The following is a 16,275-nucleotide window of genomic DNA, read 5'->3' on the forward strand; positions in this document are numbered from 1 at the left end:
TTAGCCATCTGTATGTCTTCTTTGGAGAAATGTCTGTTTAGATCTTCTGCCCATTTTTGATTGGGTTGTTTGTTTTTCTGATACTGAGCTTCCTAAGCTGCTTGTGTATTTTGGAGATTGATCCTCTGTCAGTTGCTTCATTTGCAATTATTTTCTCCCATTCTGAGGGTTGTCTTTTCATCTTGGGCTTCCCTGGTAGCTCAGATGGTAAAGGCTGCAGGAGATCTGGGTTTGATCCTTGGTCTGGATGATTCCCTGGAGAAGGAAATGGCTACCTACTCCAATATTCTTGCCTAGAGAATTCCATGGACAGAGGAGCCTGGTGGGCTACAGTCCATGGGGTTTCAGAGTCAGACAACATTGAGCGACTAATGCTATGGTTTCCTTTGCTGTGCAAAAGCTTTTATGTTTAATTAGGGGTCTTCCGTCTTTCTTGTGGCTTGTGAATTCTTGATTGTGGCACATGGGATCGACTTCCCTGACCAGGGACTAAATCTGGGCCCCCTGCATTGGGAATGTAGAGTCTTAGCCACTGGACCACCAGGGAAGTCCTTTTTCTTCCAATTTGGATGCCTTTCATTTTTTTTTTTTGGCTGGTTGCTATGGCTAGGACTTCCAATATCAAGTTGGCCAGTTGCTATGGCTAGGACATCCAATATCAAGTTAAATAGAAGTGGTGAGAGTGGGCATCCACCTTATTCCTGAGATTAAGCAAACGTGTGTATGTCCTTGTGAGCAGAGTCTCAGTTTGTTATAGCCCTCCTGTAAATCCCACTAGTTTTCAAGCCAGCTAAGGGAACTTTTTGTCCTAGTGTTAGACCCTAGGGCTGGCCTTCCCAGGATGTGATTCAAACCCTTTACCCCCCCAGGAAGGATCTCTGAGCCTCTGATATCCCTTTCTTCTGTGTCTCTTCCTATGGGTGTGAGTCCCAACCTAATTGCTTCCCCTCCCTTTCTACCTGACTCTGTATGGATCTTTCTTTACATTCTTATATCCAATTTACTGCTAGTGTCCAGTTTGTTTTCATTGAGAATTGCTCCACATGTAGACCTATTTTTGATGTATTCACGGGAGGAGGTGAGCTCAGCATCCTTCTCCTCTGCCATCTTGATCTCCTCCCAGTAAAAGCACCATATTTAGAGATATGGACCGGAAAGAGCTAAAAGTTGTTGAGTTGGGGGTATATAAATGACAGTTGAAGAATGCTGGAATGGTTTTCATTACAAGCCTTGTGTTGCCATGTGAGTTTTTAAAACCACAGCATGTGTTACTTTGATAAGAATACTATATTTCAAACTAAAAAAGTACATACTCTTAGTGTATATGATAAATGCACTCAATGAGGTGTGTTTTGGTGATGTGGGCAAGACCCATATGCAAGATATCTACTGTTTTTAAAGTAAAACCCAAATGTTTGTAATAATAGGGGACTGATAACAATTGTAATCTAAATATTCAGCGTTAGCAAAGCATTTATAAAAATCCCAGAAATGTAAGACACACAAAAAAATGAGACATTTCCTTGTATGCTGATATGGAAAGACCTCCACTCAGTATCATTCCATGAAAAAAGCAAAGTGCAAAAGAGTGTTTAAAGAATGCTCATGTTCATGTATTATAGAAGATGTATATTGATAGACATGTGCTTTTGTAGTCATAGAAGACTTCTGAAAAATTAATAAAGTAACTGTTTATTTGTGCCTTTAGAAAGTGGGACTGGGTATCTGGGGAGAGAGGGAGACATCAATTCATTGTATGTCCTTTTTTTTTTTTTTTACTGTAAATTGTTCACTAAGTCACTACACTTCATTTTTTAATGAAAAACTGCCACTGTGAACTTTCTAATCAATCTGTTTGAGAAGAGACTATGAATACCCATGTTTAGACATAGACTGGGAGGTCTGGAAGATGAAGGATGACACTCTACAAATGTTCTCTTCACCTAGGAGTTTTGAGTGTGAGCTCATTGTTCTTGGAAGAACCAGTGCCCTGGGCAGGGTGTGTGTGTGGCGGGGGGAACTCAGCTGCAGAGTATGTAATTCTTTCTCTGTTCCTTTTTCCAATATCTAGGGCTTGTCCTGAACAATATAAATGCAAAGATAGCAAAAAAAATCCTGACTATAATTACACAAATTTTGACAACTTTGGCTGGTCTTTTCTTGCCATGTTCCGGCTTATGACCCAAGATTCCTGGGAGAAGCTTTATCGACAGGTTATATATTTATTCATTCTATTTCCCTCTCTCTCTCTCCACCTCCCCCTGCCGCCCCCTGCTTCCCTGCCTCCCTCTCTCCCTTTCCACCACTTGTCTATCGTTTATTTATAACCAACCATCTCTCCTTTACCTTTGTCATGTATTTTTTTAATATAAATTTATTTATTTTAATTGGAGGCTAATTACTTTACAATATCATATTGGTTTTGCCATACATCAACAATATCATATGGTTTACAGTATCATATGGTTTTGCCATACATCAACATGAATCTGCCACGGGTGTATACGTGTTCCCCATCCTGAACCCCCCTCCCACCTCCCTCCCTGTACCATCCCTCTGGGTCATCCCAGTGCACCAGCCCTGAGCATCCTGTGTTATGTATTTTTTATCCTTAACAATTGTACTGTTAAATCCTCTTTTAGAATTCCATTAGAAACATCAAAAAGCCTATAAATGTGATATCTGGAAGAAGAGCACAAAAAACGCTTCCTGGAGATATCACCCTCCACCAGATTTCCCACTGACTGCAGTTCCACCACTAGTACTTCAGCCTTCAGGCTGCATTGCTCTCTCTTGCCATTTTTATGTAAAAAACACAAACACCCATGAGAAAGTCATAGTCAGGTCCCTAGGACTTCTGTGTGAACATTCAGATGGCATTTCCTTACTGAGGGACAGAGCATCAGGAGCTCCAGTTGATGGGGGAGGCAATAGATGAGGTTGTGGGCAGCTGAGCCTGTCAGGGCTGGGGAGAGATCAGTTACTACCGTCTAATCTCTGCTGCAGGTGAAGTCATCCCGTGTGTTCTGTCCCTTGCAGACCGTGCGTACCTCAGGGCTCATCTCGGTCCTCTTCTTTGTGGTGGTCATCTTCCTGGGCTCTTTCTACTTAGTTAACTTAACCCTGGCTGTTGTCACCATGACTTATGAGGAACAGAACAAGAATGTAGCTGCCGAAACAGAAGCCAAGGAGAAGATGTTTCAGGAAGCCCAGCAGCTGTTGAAGGAGGAGAAGGAGGTAGGGGCACATGATATCTGTTAGTGGGGTCTGCTTGGGGGCATCCCAGAGGCTGTGGGGTCTGATGCCTAAGGTTTCTGTACAAGGCCTGTACAATGCTTTCCCAACTGGTGATTTTCTGGGAATTTTTAAGCCCCTTGCAGCTGGCTCTGCTACAGTCTCTTATGAGGATGCCCAGGCACAGGGCTCTTGAGAAAGGGATTTTGATGACCTTTGGCTTTCTGAACATGAGCCTTCAAAGACAGATCCAAAATTGCTGGCTAGATATATGTGTGTGAAAAGGAAGGCTCTGCTGTAGGCTTTCTTGTGGGAAGCTGGAGATGTTTGTGTCCAGGGACTTTGCTTGAGAGCGTTTGGAAAGCAATCATGATGGCTATAGGGATAACAGTCATGATCATCTCTCCCTTCTTGTAATTCCTGTTATATTTACAGGCCCTTCTTACTGTTTCCCTGGCATCTTGATTTTTTTTTTTCAGTTCTTAAATTCCAAGATTCAGTTTTAAGATTTCAAGGCAGGGATCATGTTTTATGCTTTTTCTCATCCTCTGCAGAGATTTGTCAGGAGGAAACCCCTCTTAAGTGCTTGATATCTGCATCATTAAACACAGACATTTAGTGAGTACCTAGCATATACAGGACACTGTGCTAAGGGTTAGTGGCACAGAGATGTTGGAGAGTCAACCCTGCCTTCAAGGGCTGCAATATCGTGAACAAACAGGACACATTCCCCACGTAAACAATGATAAAGATAGCATACTCCAGTTGGGCAATTTGCAGTTGAAATGGTCCAGGGCTACCAGAAGAGAGGGGAGAATGCTCACCAAAGTGGAAGTTGTTTGCAGTGTTTTATGAGGAGTGTGATCTGTTAATTAATTGCTTTTGTTCACTTTCTAAGGCTCTGGTTGCCATGGGAATTGACAGAAGTTCACTTAATTCCCTTGAAGCATCATCTTTTTCCCCAAAGAAGAGAAAGCTATTTGGTAGTAAGAAAAGAAAATCCTTCTTTTTAAGAAAGTCTGGGCAAGACCAGATTCCAGGATCAGATTCTGATGAAGATTCTTCAAAAAAGGCAAGTTTTGGCCAAAGAATTAATGATATTTGAGCACTGCTCAGGGGGACAGATCAAGTTGTCAATCTAATTGAAAGGATTCATTCATTCAGTCAGTGATTTATCCTTCATCCATTTGCACATACTTCCCTGCATCCGTGGGTCTATTCAGTTATCCATTTATTTACAAATATCTGTTTAAAGTGTTGACAGTGTTTATTTGGCACTGGAGTAGGTACTGGAGATACAGGGGATATATAACACAGACATCTAATAATGCAGGCACAGTGCCAAGAAGGCAGTTACTGTTCAGTGTGATGACCAGCATGATGGTCATAGGGAGAGCAGAGCAGGAGCAGTGTCTCAGGGGCAGTGTTTATTTCCTCCAAGGCAAATGTTAGAGATGTTAGAGTACAAGTAGATTATTTGGGAAGTGATCACAGAAAGTACTGAGAAAGGAGGGGAGAAGTGATACATGGAAGAGAAGGTGGTCAATTAGTGTGTGTTATTAAGTCAGTTTAATCTCCTTGGACTGAGGGCACTATTTATACACTACCTTTGGTCTTTCATTGGTTCAAGACTTCTGGAGTCAGGAAACAATAATTTATGACTTGCTCTGTGTTAGGATGAAAGTTATTTGGGTTTCCAAAGAAAGCCTGAGGATATATAGATGGGACCAACAATAACATCTGTTTCAGACCACCAGCCCCAGACTTGATGGGGACTGGGAAAAGAGCAGTGGATCAGAAAAAAGTTCCTAGAGGAAGCAGTGTGTAAGCTGAAAGGATGAATTAACCAGGTTAAAGGAAGAATGAAGCTCCACATGCAGAGAGAACGGCACATGCATAGGCCTGGAAGCAAAGGAGAGCAGAACATGACCCAGTAGAAAATGTGCACGTGCACACTCACACACACACACGTGTGTGTATGTGAGGTTGGTGGGGATGGTGGCAAGAGATTCTAGTGGTAAGATGTGGACCCTTATAAAAGGCCTTGAAGCCAAGCCAAAGAGTTCATTCTTTACCCTATATGCGAGGGATAAGCAGTATGGAAAGGTTTTAAGCAGAAGAGTGATAAGACCAGATTTACTTTGTGGAAATCCTGGATTCATCCAAGGGAGGGGATTGGAGGAGGGTGAGACTGGAGGCCATCAATTAAGAAGCTGTTGCAGTGATCCGAGTAAGAGGTGGAAGTGGCTTCAACTATGGTTCGGGCAGTGAGGGTGAAGAGAGATGAACAGGTTACAGTGGACCTACAGAGGAAAAGATTGGCAAGTGACCACATGCAGAGGGTGGGGATGATGCTGGTTTATGGCTTGTCGGTGAGTAATCTACTGAGGTGAGCAGAGAGCATGCTCTGGGGGGCGAGGAAGATAGCAAGTTAAGTTATGCACATACCAATTTTGAGATGCCTAGAGAGTGAAAGAGGAGAGTGAAAGAGCTGGCTTAAAACTCAACATTAAAAAAAACTAAGGTAATGCTATCTGCTCCCATCACTTCACAGCAAATAGATGGGGGAAAAGTAGAAACAGCAACAGATTTTATTTTCCTGGGCTCCAAAATCACTGCGGATGGTGACTGCAGCCATGAAATTAAAAGATGCCTGCTTCTTGAAAGAAAAGCTATGGCAAACCTAGCCAGCATATTAAAAAGCAGAGACATCACTTTGCTGACAAAGGTCTGTGAAGTCAAAGTTAAGGGCTTCCCCGGTGGTGCTAGTGAAAAATGTGCCTTCCAGTGCAGGAGACGCAAGAGATGTGAGTTTGATCCCTGGGTTAGGAAGATTTCCCTGGAGGAGGGCATGGCAACCCACTCCAGTGTTCTTGCCTGGAGAATCCCATGGACAGAGGAGCCTGGTGGGCTACAGTCCACAGGGTTGCAAAGAGTTGGACACAACTGAAGTGACTTAGCTAGCACACAAATGATTTTTCCAGTAGTCATATTTGGTTGTGAGAATTAGACCGTAAAGAAGGCTGAGCACCAAAGAATTGATGCTTTTGAATTGTGGTGCTAAATAAGACTCTTGGGAGTTCCTTGGACAACAAGGAGGTCAAATCAGTCAGTCCTAAAGGAAATCAACCCTGAATATTCATTAGAAGGACTGATGCTGAAGCTCCAGTACTTTGGCCACCTGATGCAAAGTACCAACTCATTGGGAAAGACCCTGATGCTGGGAAAGATTGAGGGAAGGAGGAGAAGAGGGTGACAGAGGATGAGTTAGTTGGATAACATCACTGACTTAATGGACATGCTTTGAGTAAACTCTGGGAGATAGTGAAGGACAGGGAAGCCTGGTGTACTGTAGTCCATGGGGTTGCAAAGAGTGGGACATGACTAGGAACTGAGCAACAACATGGGGCATTCAAGCCAGGCTACTGTTTAAGCAGTGGGATATGTAGAAAAGAAGCTATGAGAGGATACGATATAGAAAAAAAATCTTATTTAAGGTGGGGGATGTTTGAACATGTTTTAATTCTGGAGAAGAGAAATCAGAAGAGAGGAAGATGTTGGAGATACAGGCCAGGGAATAATGGCTAGAGCCTCCTTCCTGAGGTAGTGGAAAGATGAAGGAGGCAGAAAATGGGTACGCATATCTGAGCCTGGAATGGGGAAAGAGGGTTCAGGGGCCTTTGAAGTAGATGGACAGACTTGCCCCACTGCTGTGAACAGTTCCCTGGTGGAGTTACAGGGTAAGATCCCATGGTTTAGACTAGGCTTCTTTGTTGTCAGATCACAGCACAGTCAAGAAATTGCATGTATTTTTTAATATTTTGGAAGTTTTTCCTCATTCTTAACATAAAATGTCTTTTCCCTGTAACTGTTAATAGAATAAGAAATGGCTATTGCAAGACTACAGGCTGCCTTTAGAACAGCTTTTCACAAAAGGATAGTTCCCTATAAGGCCATGGTTGGTCAGAACTTTTAGGGGAATAAGTAATTACAGATACCTGAGTTTTCTGAATAGCTGAAGGTTTATGAGGTTATGTCTTAATTTCTAGATACTTTAGAATTTTAGATAAGGTGAAAATCAATAAACTCTTAGACACAGCCTGAAAGAGTACCTGAAGTTTACTAATATAAGGATTTTGTGATATTTATATGACTGTCCTTCTTAGTTACAAAATTTTTTGTTTTGTTTTGGGGTTTTTTATTGTTTGTTTTTGGTATTTTTGCCACATGGCATGTGGGATCTTGGTTCCCCAGCAGGGATTGAACCTATGCCCCTTGCATTAGAAGCTCAGAGTCTTAACCCCTGGAACACAAGGAAAGTCTGAGTTACTGTCTGTTTCAAAATCTATTTAGACAGCCAACTCAAGGCACTTTCACTGTCTGGCCTCAATTCACCTTTCTCAATTTATCTCCCACTTCTGCCCCTTGCAAACATTGTTTCTAAATTATACTTTTTATTGCTTTCATACCCCAAACCATTGTGCATTTGTTTTTGTAAAATTTTTTTTTGCTTTTTGTTGACAATGAATAACACAGAGAAATAAATCTTTCTGTAGATATGACTCTAGACTCTAGAAATGTGCATACATAAAAATGTGAATGTTCAACCCATATTCCTCTTATGTAGTAAATGTGAATTAAGAAAATTGAACCTTTGGCTTGCAATGAAGATGAAGTGAGTTGAGCATCTTCACTGCATGTGGCATTGAAACAAAGTTTGTGAAGTTTTGAGGAGAGGCCGCCCCTTCCCTCAGAAGGTCCATCATGCCTTCTCTTACAGCCACACCTCCTTGAGCAAACCAAACGACTGTCCCAGAATCTGTCAGTGGACCACTGTGATGAGCACGGAGACACCTTCCAAAGGCAGAGAGCCCTAAGTGCTGTCAGCATCCTTACCATTACCATGCAGGGTAAGTTGTGCCTCCCAGGCCAAGGGGGAGCCTAAGTTCAATGATGTCCTTCCCTTCTCCCTCTCTCCAGCTCCCTAGAAGCCCTCTGCAACCCACCATGGGTACTTCTGCAAAGTGACTCCCAGTGCTTCTTTGGAGCATGTGAGCAACATGGCTTTTAAGAAGCGGGCATTCCCCATGGGCCCACCCTGAGCTGTCACTTGGGTAATGGTGGGACCAAGAGCACCAAGAAGACTTCCTGTTCAGGCCACACAGTCACAGGAGGTTTCAGTGACAATGATAGTCAGCCAAAGGAGAGAAGACATAGAAGTTTCCAGGAGGTGACAGTTGTCATTGAAGTTAGAATAGGAATCTGTCATGAACAATAGAAGAAGACCTGTGCATGCAGGCTGGTACCATCTGAGGGACCTGATTAACAACAGGTAATGGGGACCAAACTGAGGGGTTGGTGTTCAAGGGCAGGACTCAGGTTCTAGCAAGAATGGGGTTAAACGGGTTCTTAGCACTTCTGAGTCACCTCATGAAGCCCTGGAAATCAGGGTGCCTTTTCTGACCTGAGATCAACTGATTGCATGCCTTTTGTTTCAGTGCTTATAGATGGCCCTGCCTGAATATCTCCCTTTCCCCTGGGCCCTGGAAACTTCCTGTGCTCTGATATAGCCATCACCTTGGTCCACCTTGGGTGAATGGAACTTGGGCTTATGTCTGTCTCTCTCATGGGTTCATAACCAGTCAGTGTTGACTTTCCCATCTGTATCTCTGACAGTGCAGCCCCACTCCTAGGTGCTCAATGTACATATAAAGACTTTTACTTGACTATGCCACATGAAAGCTGAGTGTGGGAAACCTTTTTAGCTGCACATCAGTACTCTTCTTGACTGATCATGTCGTAGCACAGAAGATGCCAGGGAAGAGGGAAGAAGGACACACAGGCAAAGAGCAGCCAGACTGGTGCAGAGCCAATTCCTCAAGTGCCTTTTCATTCTTCTTCTCCAGAACAAGAAAAATCACAGGAGCCTTGCCTCCCATGTGGGGAAAATCTGGCATCCAAATACCTCGTGTGGGACTGTAGCCCCTGGTGGCTAGACATTAAGAAGGTCCTGAGAACTGTGATGACTGATCCCTTTACTGAGCTGGCTATCACCATCTGCATCATAATCAACACTGTCTTCTTGGCCATGGAGCATTACAGAATGGACCAGAATTTTGAGAATATATTGTACACAGGGAACTTGGTAATTCTAGGTTTTTAAAAATATGGAACATATTTCAAACTTTCAAGTCTAGATATTATGTGCATGGTCTAACCAAACATGGGTCTTTGGTCCTCTTAGGTGGAGTAGAGGGAAAAAATGACTGTTAGAATTTTATTTTTACCCATTTCAGTAACTTTCAATGGACCCCTGTTCACTCTCTAGTATGTTAAGGTATGTCTTTAGTCATCTTGGGGAGCTGTGCTGACTCTTTGTTGCTTTGCTCTATAGCTTTCTCTAGTTGTAGTGAGTGGGGGCTCTTTTTTGTTGCAGTGCCTAGACTTCTCAATGAGGTGAGAAGCAGGGGCTTCTCTTGTTGCTGAGCACAGGCTCTGGGCATGTGGACTCAGTAGTTGTGGCTCATGAGCTTAGTTGCTCCATGGCATGTAGAATCTTCCTGGACCAGGGATCGAACCTGTGTCCCCCACTTTGGCAGGCAAATTCTTATCCACTGTGCAGCCACGGAAGTCTGCAAGTAGACATCTTAAAAGGTCAACTATTTTGGATAATCAAGAAAATATTAACCATATCCAAGGACCCATGGTAATGAGTATCATGGTACCTAGTAATGTTGATGACATCATTTGTCACAAAATAATGTGACTGCCATTCCTAAGTGTTATTTTCCCTGTAACAGTGAGTCAGGGCCTGGAAGCTGTAGGCGGTTTCCTTTCCCAGGAATGGGTTACGAGGTGGAGAGTGAGCTGGGGTGGGGTTCCAGATAAGCCTGCTTCAGTAGTCTCAGTTAAATTGGGAAAACTAAGATAGGGGAACAGACTTTTCAAGAACTGTTCACTTTAATTCATAATTCCTGCAGAAGGCCCAAGGGTAAATTAGTTTCCCAAGTATCAGAAATAGTAAGTACCCAGTGAATGTTCTACCCTAATTTGCTAATGAGTTAATTAGCTAAAAACCTTATCATAATGTCAAATGTTTTCTTCTTAAAGTTTTATGTTATTTTTCTAATTTAAAAAGCAGTACTTGTTTTTTAATTTTAAAAACAAGGGAAATACAAAGAAGAAACTAATTTCTTATGGTCTTACTAGCAAAGATGATCATTTTTAGCATCAGAATATTTCCAAGTATGTATGTATGTGGATGTTTAAAATTTTTTTTTACATTGACAAGAACCCAAAGTACCTATTGAATCAGGAGTTGGTCCACAGAGCTGCCTCTGTGCATCAAGTTTAGGATGGTGTAGAACTGTAGACAGGTGCCTGTCACCTTTGGTTCCACATCCCATGAAGAAGAGCAGGGAACTGCAGTATAAGACCAGGGTGGGTCTCCTTATAGATAGTCTGTATTTAGTTCTTTTTCCCATACTGCCTTTAGGGAGAAGTGCCCCTTGGGTACGCACATGTTGGATTAGATTCCGTGTTGCACAATGAACCTGACTCACAGATTACCTTCTAATAGGCTGGGTCTTCTGGGATGATCCAGGCCACGGTGTTTAGTTCTCTCCTGTTGAGGTGTCCCAGAATGGCCTGACAAGGTTGTTTCACTGGGAGGGAGAATGTTATGTGACCTCAGGTCCACAATACCTACCCCAACAGTCAGCAGGACCCATCTTTCAGTACCTCCTGGTAGATAGAGTTATTGGATAAGTTCCAGAGAATACTCAAAAAGTCTCTGACAGTGTTGTCTCCATAGACAGGGTTTCCTAATTGCAAAGGTAGTCTGTCCATCAGTTCCCATGTTGATCCAACTATCAGGAGTAACCAAAGCCCACCTCTCATATTTCCCACTGACCAGGCATCCCAGGTACTGAGGTAAAGTTGCATTTTGCAGTTGGAAGGTGGCTGATTAAGTGACATTCTTCTCCAGAGGCCAAAGGAGGCACAGAGACATTGTTGGTGTCTGAAAACACAGGCAGCAGCTGGACCCTGGGTCCTGGAAATTGAAGAGAAACATGCAAAGCTGATTATGTAGCCTGTGCATCCATTCCCTGCACCCCATTTGCTACACATGCGAAAAAGGGAGCAGCCACCTCATCTGTTGGGAGGTCTTGGAGCCCTGGGCTTGAAGGAACACATCCAAACGTCCTTCCTCTGATGGGTGGAGCCGGATTAAGCTGGCCTGTGGAGTTCTGTGGACTACACTCAGAAATAGGCTCTCTAGGCTTCAGAATTGCTTGAATCAAGGGGAGTCCACTGAGCTCCTGAGAAGTCATAAGTAGCAATTGAATTGGATTGCAAAACTGATGGTTCCCCAGGCATCTTGCTGTCAGGCTAAGACACGTAAAGCCTGAAGAAGACAGGAGGAGGAAGAGTGGGTCAAAAGGGGATTGAGATGAATCCTGCACAATTAACTGGAACACACCACACTGCCTGCTTTTAGGCACTGATTGGGCATTTTGGGGATAGACAGCAATGTTGGGGGCTTCCCTGATGGCTCAGCGGTAAAGAATTCGCCTGCAGTGCAGTAGCCACAGGAGACGCAGGTTCGATCCCTGGGTCAGGAAGATCCCCTGGAGGAGGGCATGGCAACCGACTCCAGTATCCTTGCCTGGAGAATCCCATGCACAGAGAAGTCTGGTGGGCTAAAGTCCATAGGGTCACAAAGAGTTGGACAAGACTGAAAAGTGTTGGATAAGACTGAAGAGACTTAGTATATACATGCACACAGGCAGCAATATTTAAAGGGAAAAGATAGATATAAGCTTTGATTTTTCTTTGCCACTCTTGATTTCTTTTTATTTGCCTCTCTGGGGTTTAACTTTGCCCATCCTTTTGTTTTAACTTGTGTCATTTTATTTTAGGGTTATATTTTATAAATAGTCATTTCATTATTTATAAAAATAGACCACCTGTTACTTTTAATAAAGAGATTTAATCATTTATAGGTTGTTGCTGTTGTTTCCAGAATTAAAGAGGAGAGTCTTATAATGAACAACATTTTAAAAGATTTTAACCCTTTTTATGTGAAAGTCACTCAGTCGTGTCTGGCTCTTTGCAACTGTATAGTCCATGGAATTCTCTAGGCCAGAATACTGGAGTAGGTAGCCTTTCCCTTCTCCAGGGGATCTTCCCAACCCAGGGATCAAACCCCGGTCTCTCACATTGCTGGTGGATTCTTTACCATCTGAACCACAAGGGAAGCCCCACCCTCTTTTATTAAAAAAAAAACAACCTTTTTATATTACTGTATTATTTTCACACTGTGGTTTTCCTCATTTCTGCTTAATTTCTGTGTGTGTTTATGATAGAGAATGTGCTATTTGCTATGAAGAAATGCTTTGCCTTATTTTCTGCAAAGATATAGGAGATAGATTTAACTTTGAATTTGGCTACTGTGCAACATTTTTCAAATTTCTTAAGGCTGTATTTATCTAATTGTTAAAGACAAATAATTATTTTTCCCATGGAAAAGACATAGTTTAGTGCTTTTTAAACTTTTGCCCCTCCTTTTAATTCTTTAATATTTTGTTCTGGAATGATATGCCCTGCATTCTGAGGGAGTTTTTAAGATTATATTCTGATTCACTAATCTTCCTTCCAACTATAACCAACTCAGGGTTTATCCTCTATATCAGGTTGCTCAAAGACATTTTTTCTGTGTCTGGTAGTGATTTCCAATTCTCTGTTCTGGGCCCTTAAAAAAAATTTTTTTTTTTTTCCTAACCAAAGTATTGAGGTTGAGTGTTTAGATAAGCTGCTTTTGTATTTTGGTTTATGAATGATATTTATCTTTACTTTTCAGAGCTGTTGTGTACTCCCCTCACTTTGGAGTTATTAGTATCTTAAAGAGAATTCAGAGGAGGAATTGCTTGACACTTCCTATTACTCTGCCATCTACCAAGAAGCCAGTTTTGTTTTTTTTTTTTTTAACAGAATGGAAAATATATTTATTCTCCATCCTGATGCCTGTTAGCTTGGTGATACTGGAGTGGAGGCTGTGGTGGGGTGGGGTCGTGGGGAGAGAGGAAAAGGTAAAGAGAAGTCCATGCTACAGTGGTAAATGTTTCTTTTTCATGGACTGCAGGGTATATTGTATCAAGTATGAGAATACAGTTTATATCTTTGTAACCTCTGTAATTTCCTTGGACATACCTTCTTTTTCTCATTTTTTTTTTCTGTCTCACTGTAGGTTTTCACTGGCATTTTCATGGCTGAAATGTGCCTAAAAATCATTGCACTGGATCCCTACCACTACTTTCGTCGAGGATGGAACATTTTTGACAGTGTTGTTGCTCTTCTGAGTTTGGCAGATGTGATATTAAACCATATAGTTTCAGGAAAAAGTTCAATATCATTTCGTTCTTTAAGAGTGGTAAGGCACTTACTTTCTTACTGAATAACTTATCTGCCAGGATTGAAGAGTCTTCAGTGAGTTCAACAGCTAGTTTCAGACTAAAGTTTACCATCTTACCTTGATCTGAGAACCAAAATTACACTCCTCCTGCCAGCCAGGTCTATAATACACTTGTGAGTCCCAGGCGGCCTTCTCTCAGTCAAACCCCTACTCTCCTCCCTCCCCTGCCACAAGATGACCCTTCAGGCAACCAGGCGCAAAATTATGTCTTCTGGTGTCAGGACTGTGCTCCCTGCTGTGTGTGCAACGCCCCAACCATCTTTCCCCCCACAGAACTCTAAGCCAGGCACCCTCACAGCTGGGCTTACGAAGGGGGGATGCACTACCGAGCCCAGGATGGGGGCAGATGCTGCCAGCACGTGTTGGCCCACAGGGTCCCTCCTCATTGCTCCCAGGAGCGCAGTCCTTTTCTGCAGTCTTTGCCCTTCATCCACAAACCACTGGAGGCACCCCAGTGGTCTTTGCTGAGTACCTCATATGTACGGGGGAAGACTGCAAGGTGAGGGAAGCACTGCCTTCACGGAGTTTGCGGTCTAGGGAAAATGTAAGACATGGCCCAGAAATGACCATGCGGCAGACCCCATAAGAGGTATGGGCAGAAATCACATCTGGGAAGGGAATCAGGAAACCGCAAAAGGTTACCTCTTGTCCTCTTTCAAAGATTTACTTTTTTGGAGGGGACATGGATATGATTTTTTTTTCTTTTTAAAAACTTTTTATTTCATATTGAAGTATAGCTGATTAACAATACTGTGATATTTTCAGGTGAACTGTGAAGGGACTCAACCATACATATACATGTATCCATTCTCCCCGAAACTCACCTTCCATCCTAGCTGCCATATAACATTGAAAAGAGTACCATATGCTATACAGTAGGTCCTTGTTGGTTATCCATTTTAAATATACCAGTGTGTACATGTCCATCCCAAACTCCCTAACTGTCTCTCTCCCCCACCCCCCATCCTTCTCCCCAGCAACTATAAGTTCGTTCTCTAAGTCTGTGAGTCTCTTTCTGCTTTTCAAGTAAGTCCATTTATATAATTTCTTTTTGGATTATTTCTCCTTCTATGTGGATAGGATTTCTAAACATGTGGAATAAGATGTTTGATTCAGTTACTTAAGCATACATTTTATAGTTGGTATATATTAGAAAATCACACTGCTTAAAATCAGGCATTATTAGGCTGCTCCCTAAAGTTTTATTGGTGCTTGGGTGAGCAAAATTACATGTGCTTTACTAATGGTTAGGCTTATTACAGCCATGCTCTGAGGCAAGGAGTTCTATGAGTTTGTCTGTGGACAAGAATAGAACCACATTTTCTCCCTGAGATGCCCCTAGTTCCCCTCCATGTAGACAGCAGTGGCCCCTCTCTTGTGATAGAAGTCTAACTGACCTGCAGTATCTCCCTGCCCCTCCACAAATACTGGGTTGGCCGAAAAGTTTGTTCAGGTTTTTCTTTAACATCTTATGAAAAACCCAAGTGAACTTTTGGGCCAACTCCAAAGTTGACACTTAACAGGGTTGTACTTTGGAGTGAAACCATTGGTTTACATTAAAAGTTAACATAAGAAATAATCTGTGAAACTAGTTACTGTGCTTTTTTTCGTTGTTGTCTCCTATAAGGTCTATAAGTTTCCATGGAGAGAATTTCTCTCTGGAAAAAGAGAACGTGTCTTGAGTAGTCCTCCTAGGCACAATACATCAATTTGTGAGCTCAATTATATAATGAAGGAGTTAACAAACTTTGTCTGTAAAAAGCAGATGGTAAATTTTTTCAGTCTTACAGGCCATATGGTCACTATAGAAACCTCTCAGTTTGCCATCATAGCACAAAAGTAGCTGTAGACATTAGAGTACACATTCACATGGCTGTGTTCCAATAAAACTTTATTTACAGACATGAAAATTTGAACTTTATATAGTTTTAATGTGTAATGAAATATTTAAAAAATTATTTCCAACCATTTAAAGATATAAAAATCTTTCTCACCTCTCAGGTCATATGAAAGCAGGTAATGGGATGGATCTGGCCCTGGGCCCAGAGTTTTTGACCCTTAGTATACATAGTGAAGGACAGGGAAGCCTGGCATTGTGCAGTCCATGGGGTCACAAAATGTTGAACATGACTTAGCAACTGAACAACATCATATTGGGGGTGTCCCCAGTGGTGCAGCAGTAAATAATCCCCCTGCAATGCAGGAGATGCAGATTTGATCCCTGGGTCAGGAAGATCCCCTGGAGAAGGAAATGGCAACCCACTCCAGTATTCTTGTCTGGGAAATCCCATAGATAGGGGAGCCTGGTGGGCTCCAGTCCATGAAGATCACAAAATTGTCAGACGTGACTTAGTGACTAAATAACAGCAACAACCAATATTATACAGGGTTCCAGTATACTCATTTTGTTTAATTAATGTGCATGCTCAGTTCTACCATCATGATCCCAAAGTCTTTATCATTTAAAAAAATTAGTGTATGGCAAAACCAATACAGTATTGTAAAGTAAAATAAAGTAAAAATAAAAATTAAAAAAAATTAGACCAAATGTTTCATTTTTAAAACAA

At 42.2% G+C, this 16,275-nt stretch overlaps 1 protein-coding gene across 1 annotated transcript in view; it reads left to right on the forward strand.

Annotated features, from left to right (window-relative positions):
• The window catches only part of SCN11A (sodium voltage-gated channel alpha subunit 11), an 80,650-nt gene that overhangs the window by 17,603 nt on the left and 46,772 nt on the right, over window positions 1–16,275 (forward strand). The window contains exons 8-13 of the mRNA XM_040246207.1: window positions 2,072–2,213; window positions 3,040–3,237; window positions 4,133–4,306; window positions 8,015–8,144; window positions 9,141–9,379; window positions 13,484–13,666. Of these exons, the coding sequence (XP_040102141.1) occupies window positions 2,072–2,213; window positions 3,040–3,237; window positions 4,133–4,306; window positions 8,015–8,144; window positions 9,141–9,379; window positions 13,484–13,666 (1,066 nt within the window). The remainder of the gene's footprint in view (window positions 1–2,071; window positions 2,214–3,039; window positions 3,238–4,132; window positions 4,307–8,014; window positions 8,145–9,140; window positions 9,380–13,483; window positions 13,667–16,275) is intronic.

Source organism: Oryx dammah, unplaced genomic scaffold, assembly GCF_014754425.2.
Source record: "Oryx dammah isolate SB20612 unplaced genomic scaffold, SCBI_Odam_1.1 HiC_scaffold_9, whole genome shotgun sequence".
Lineage (NCBI taxonomy): Eukaryota > Metazoa > Chordata > Mammalia > Artiodactyla > Bovidae > Oryx > Oryx dammah.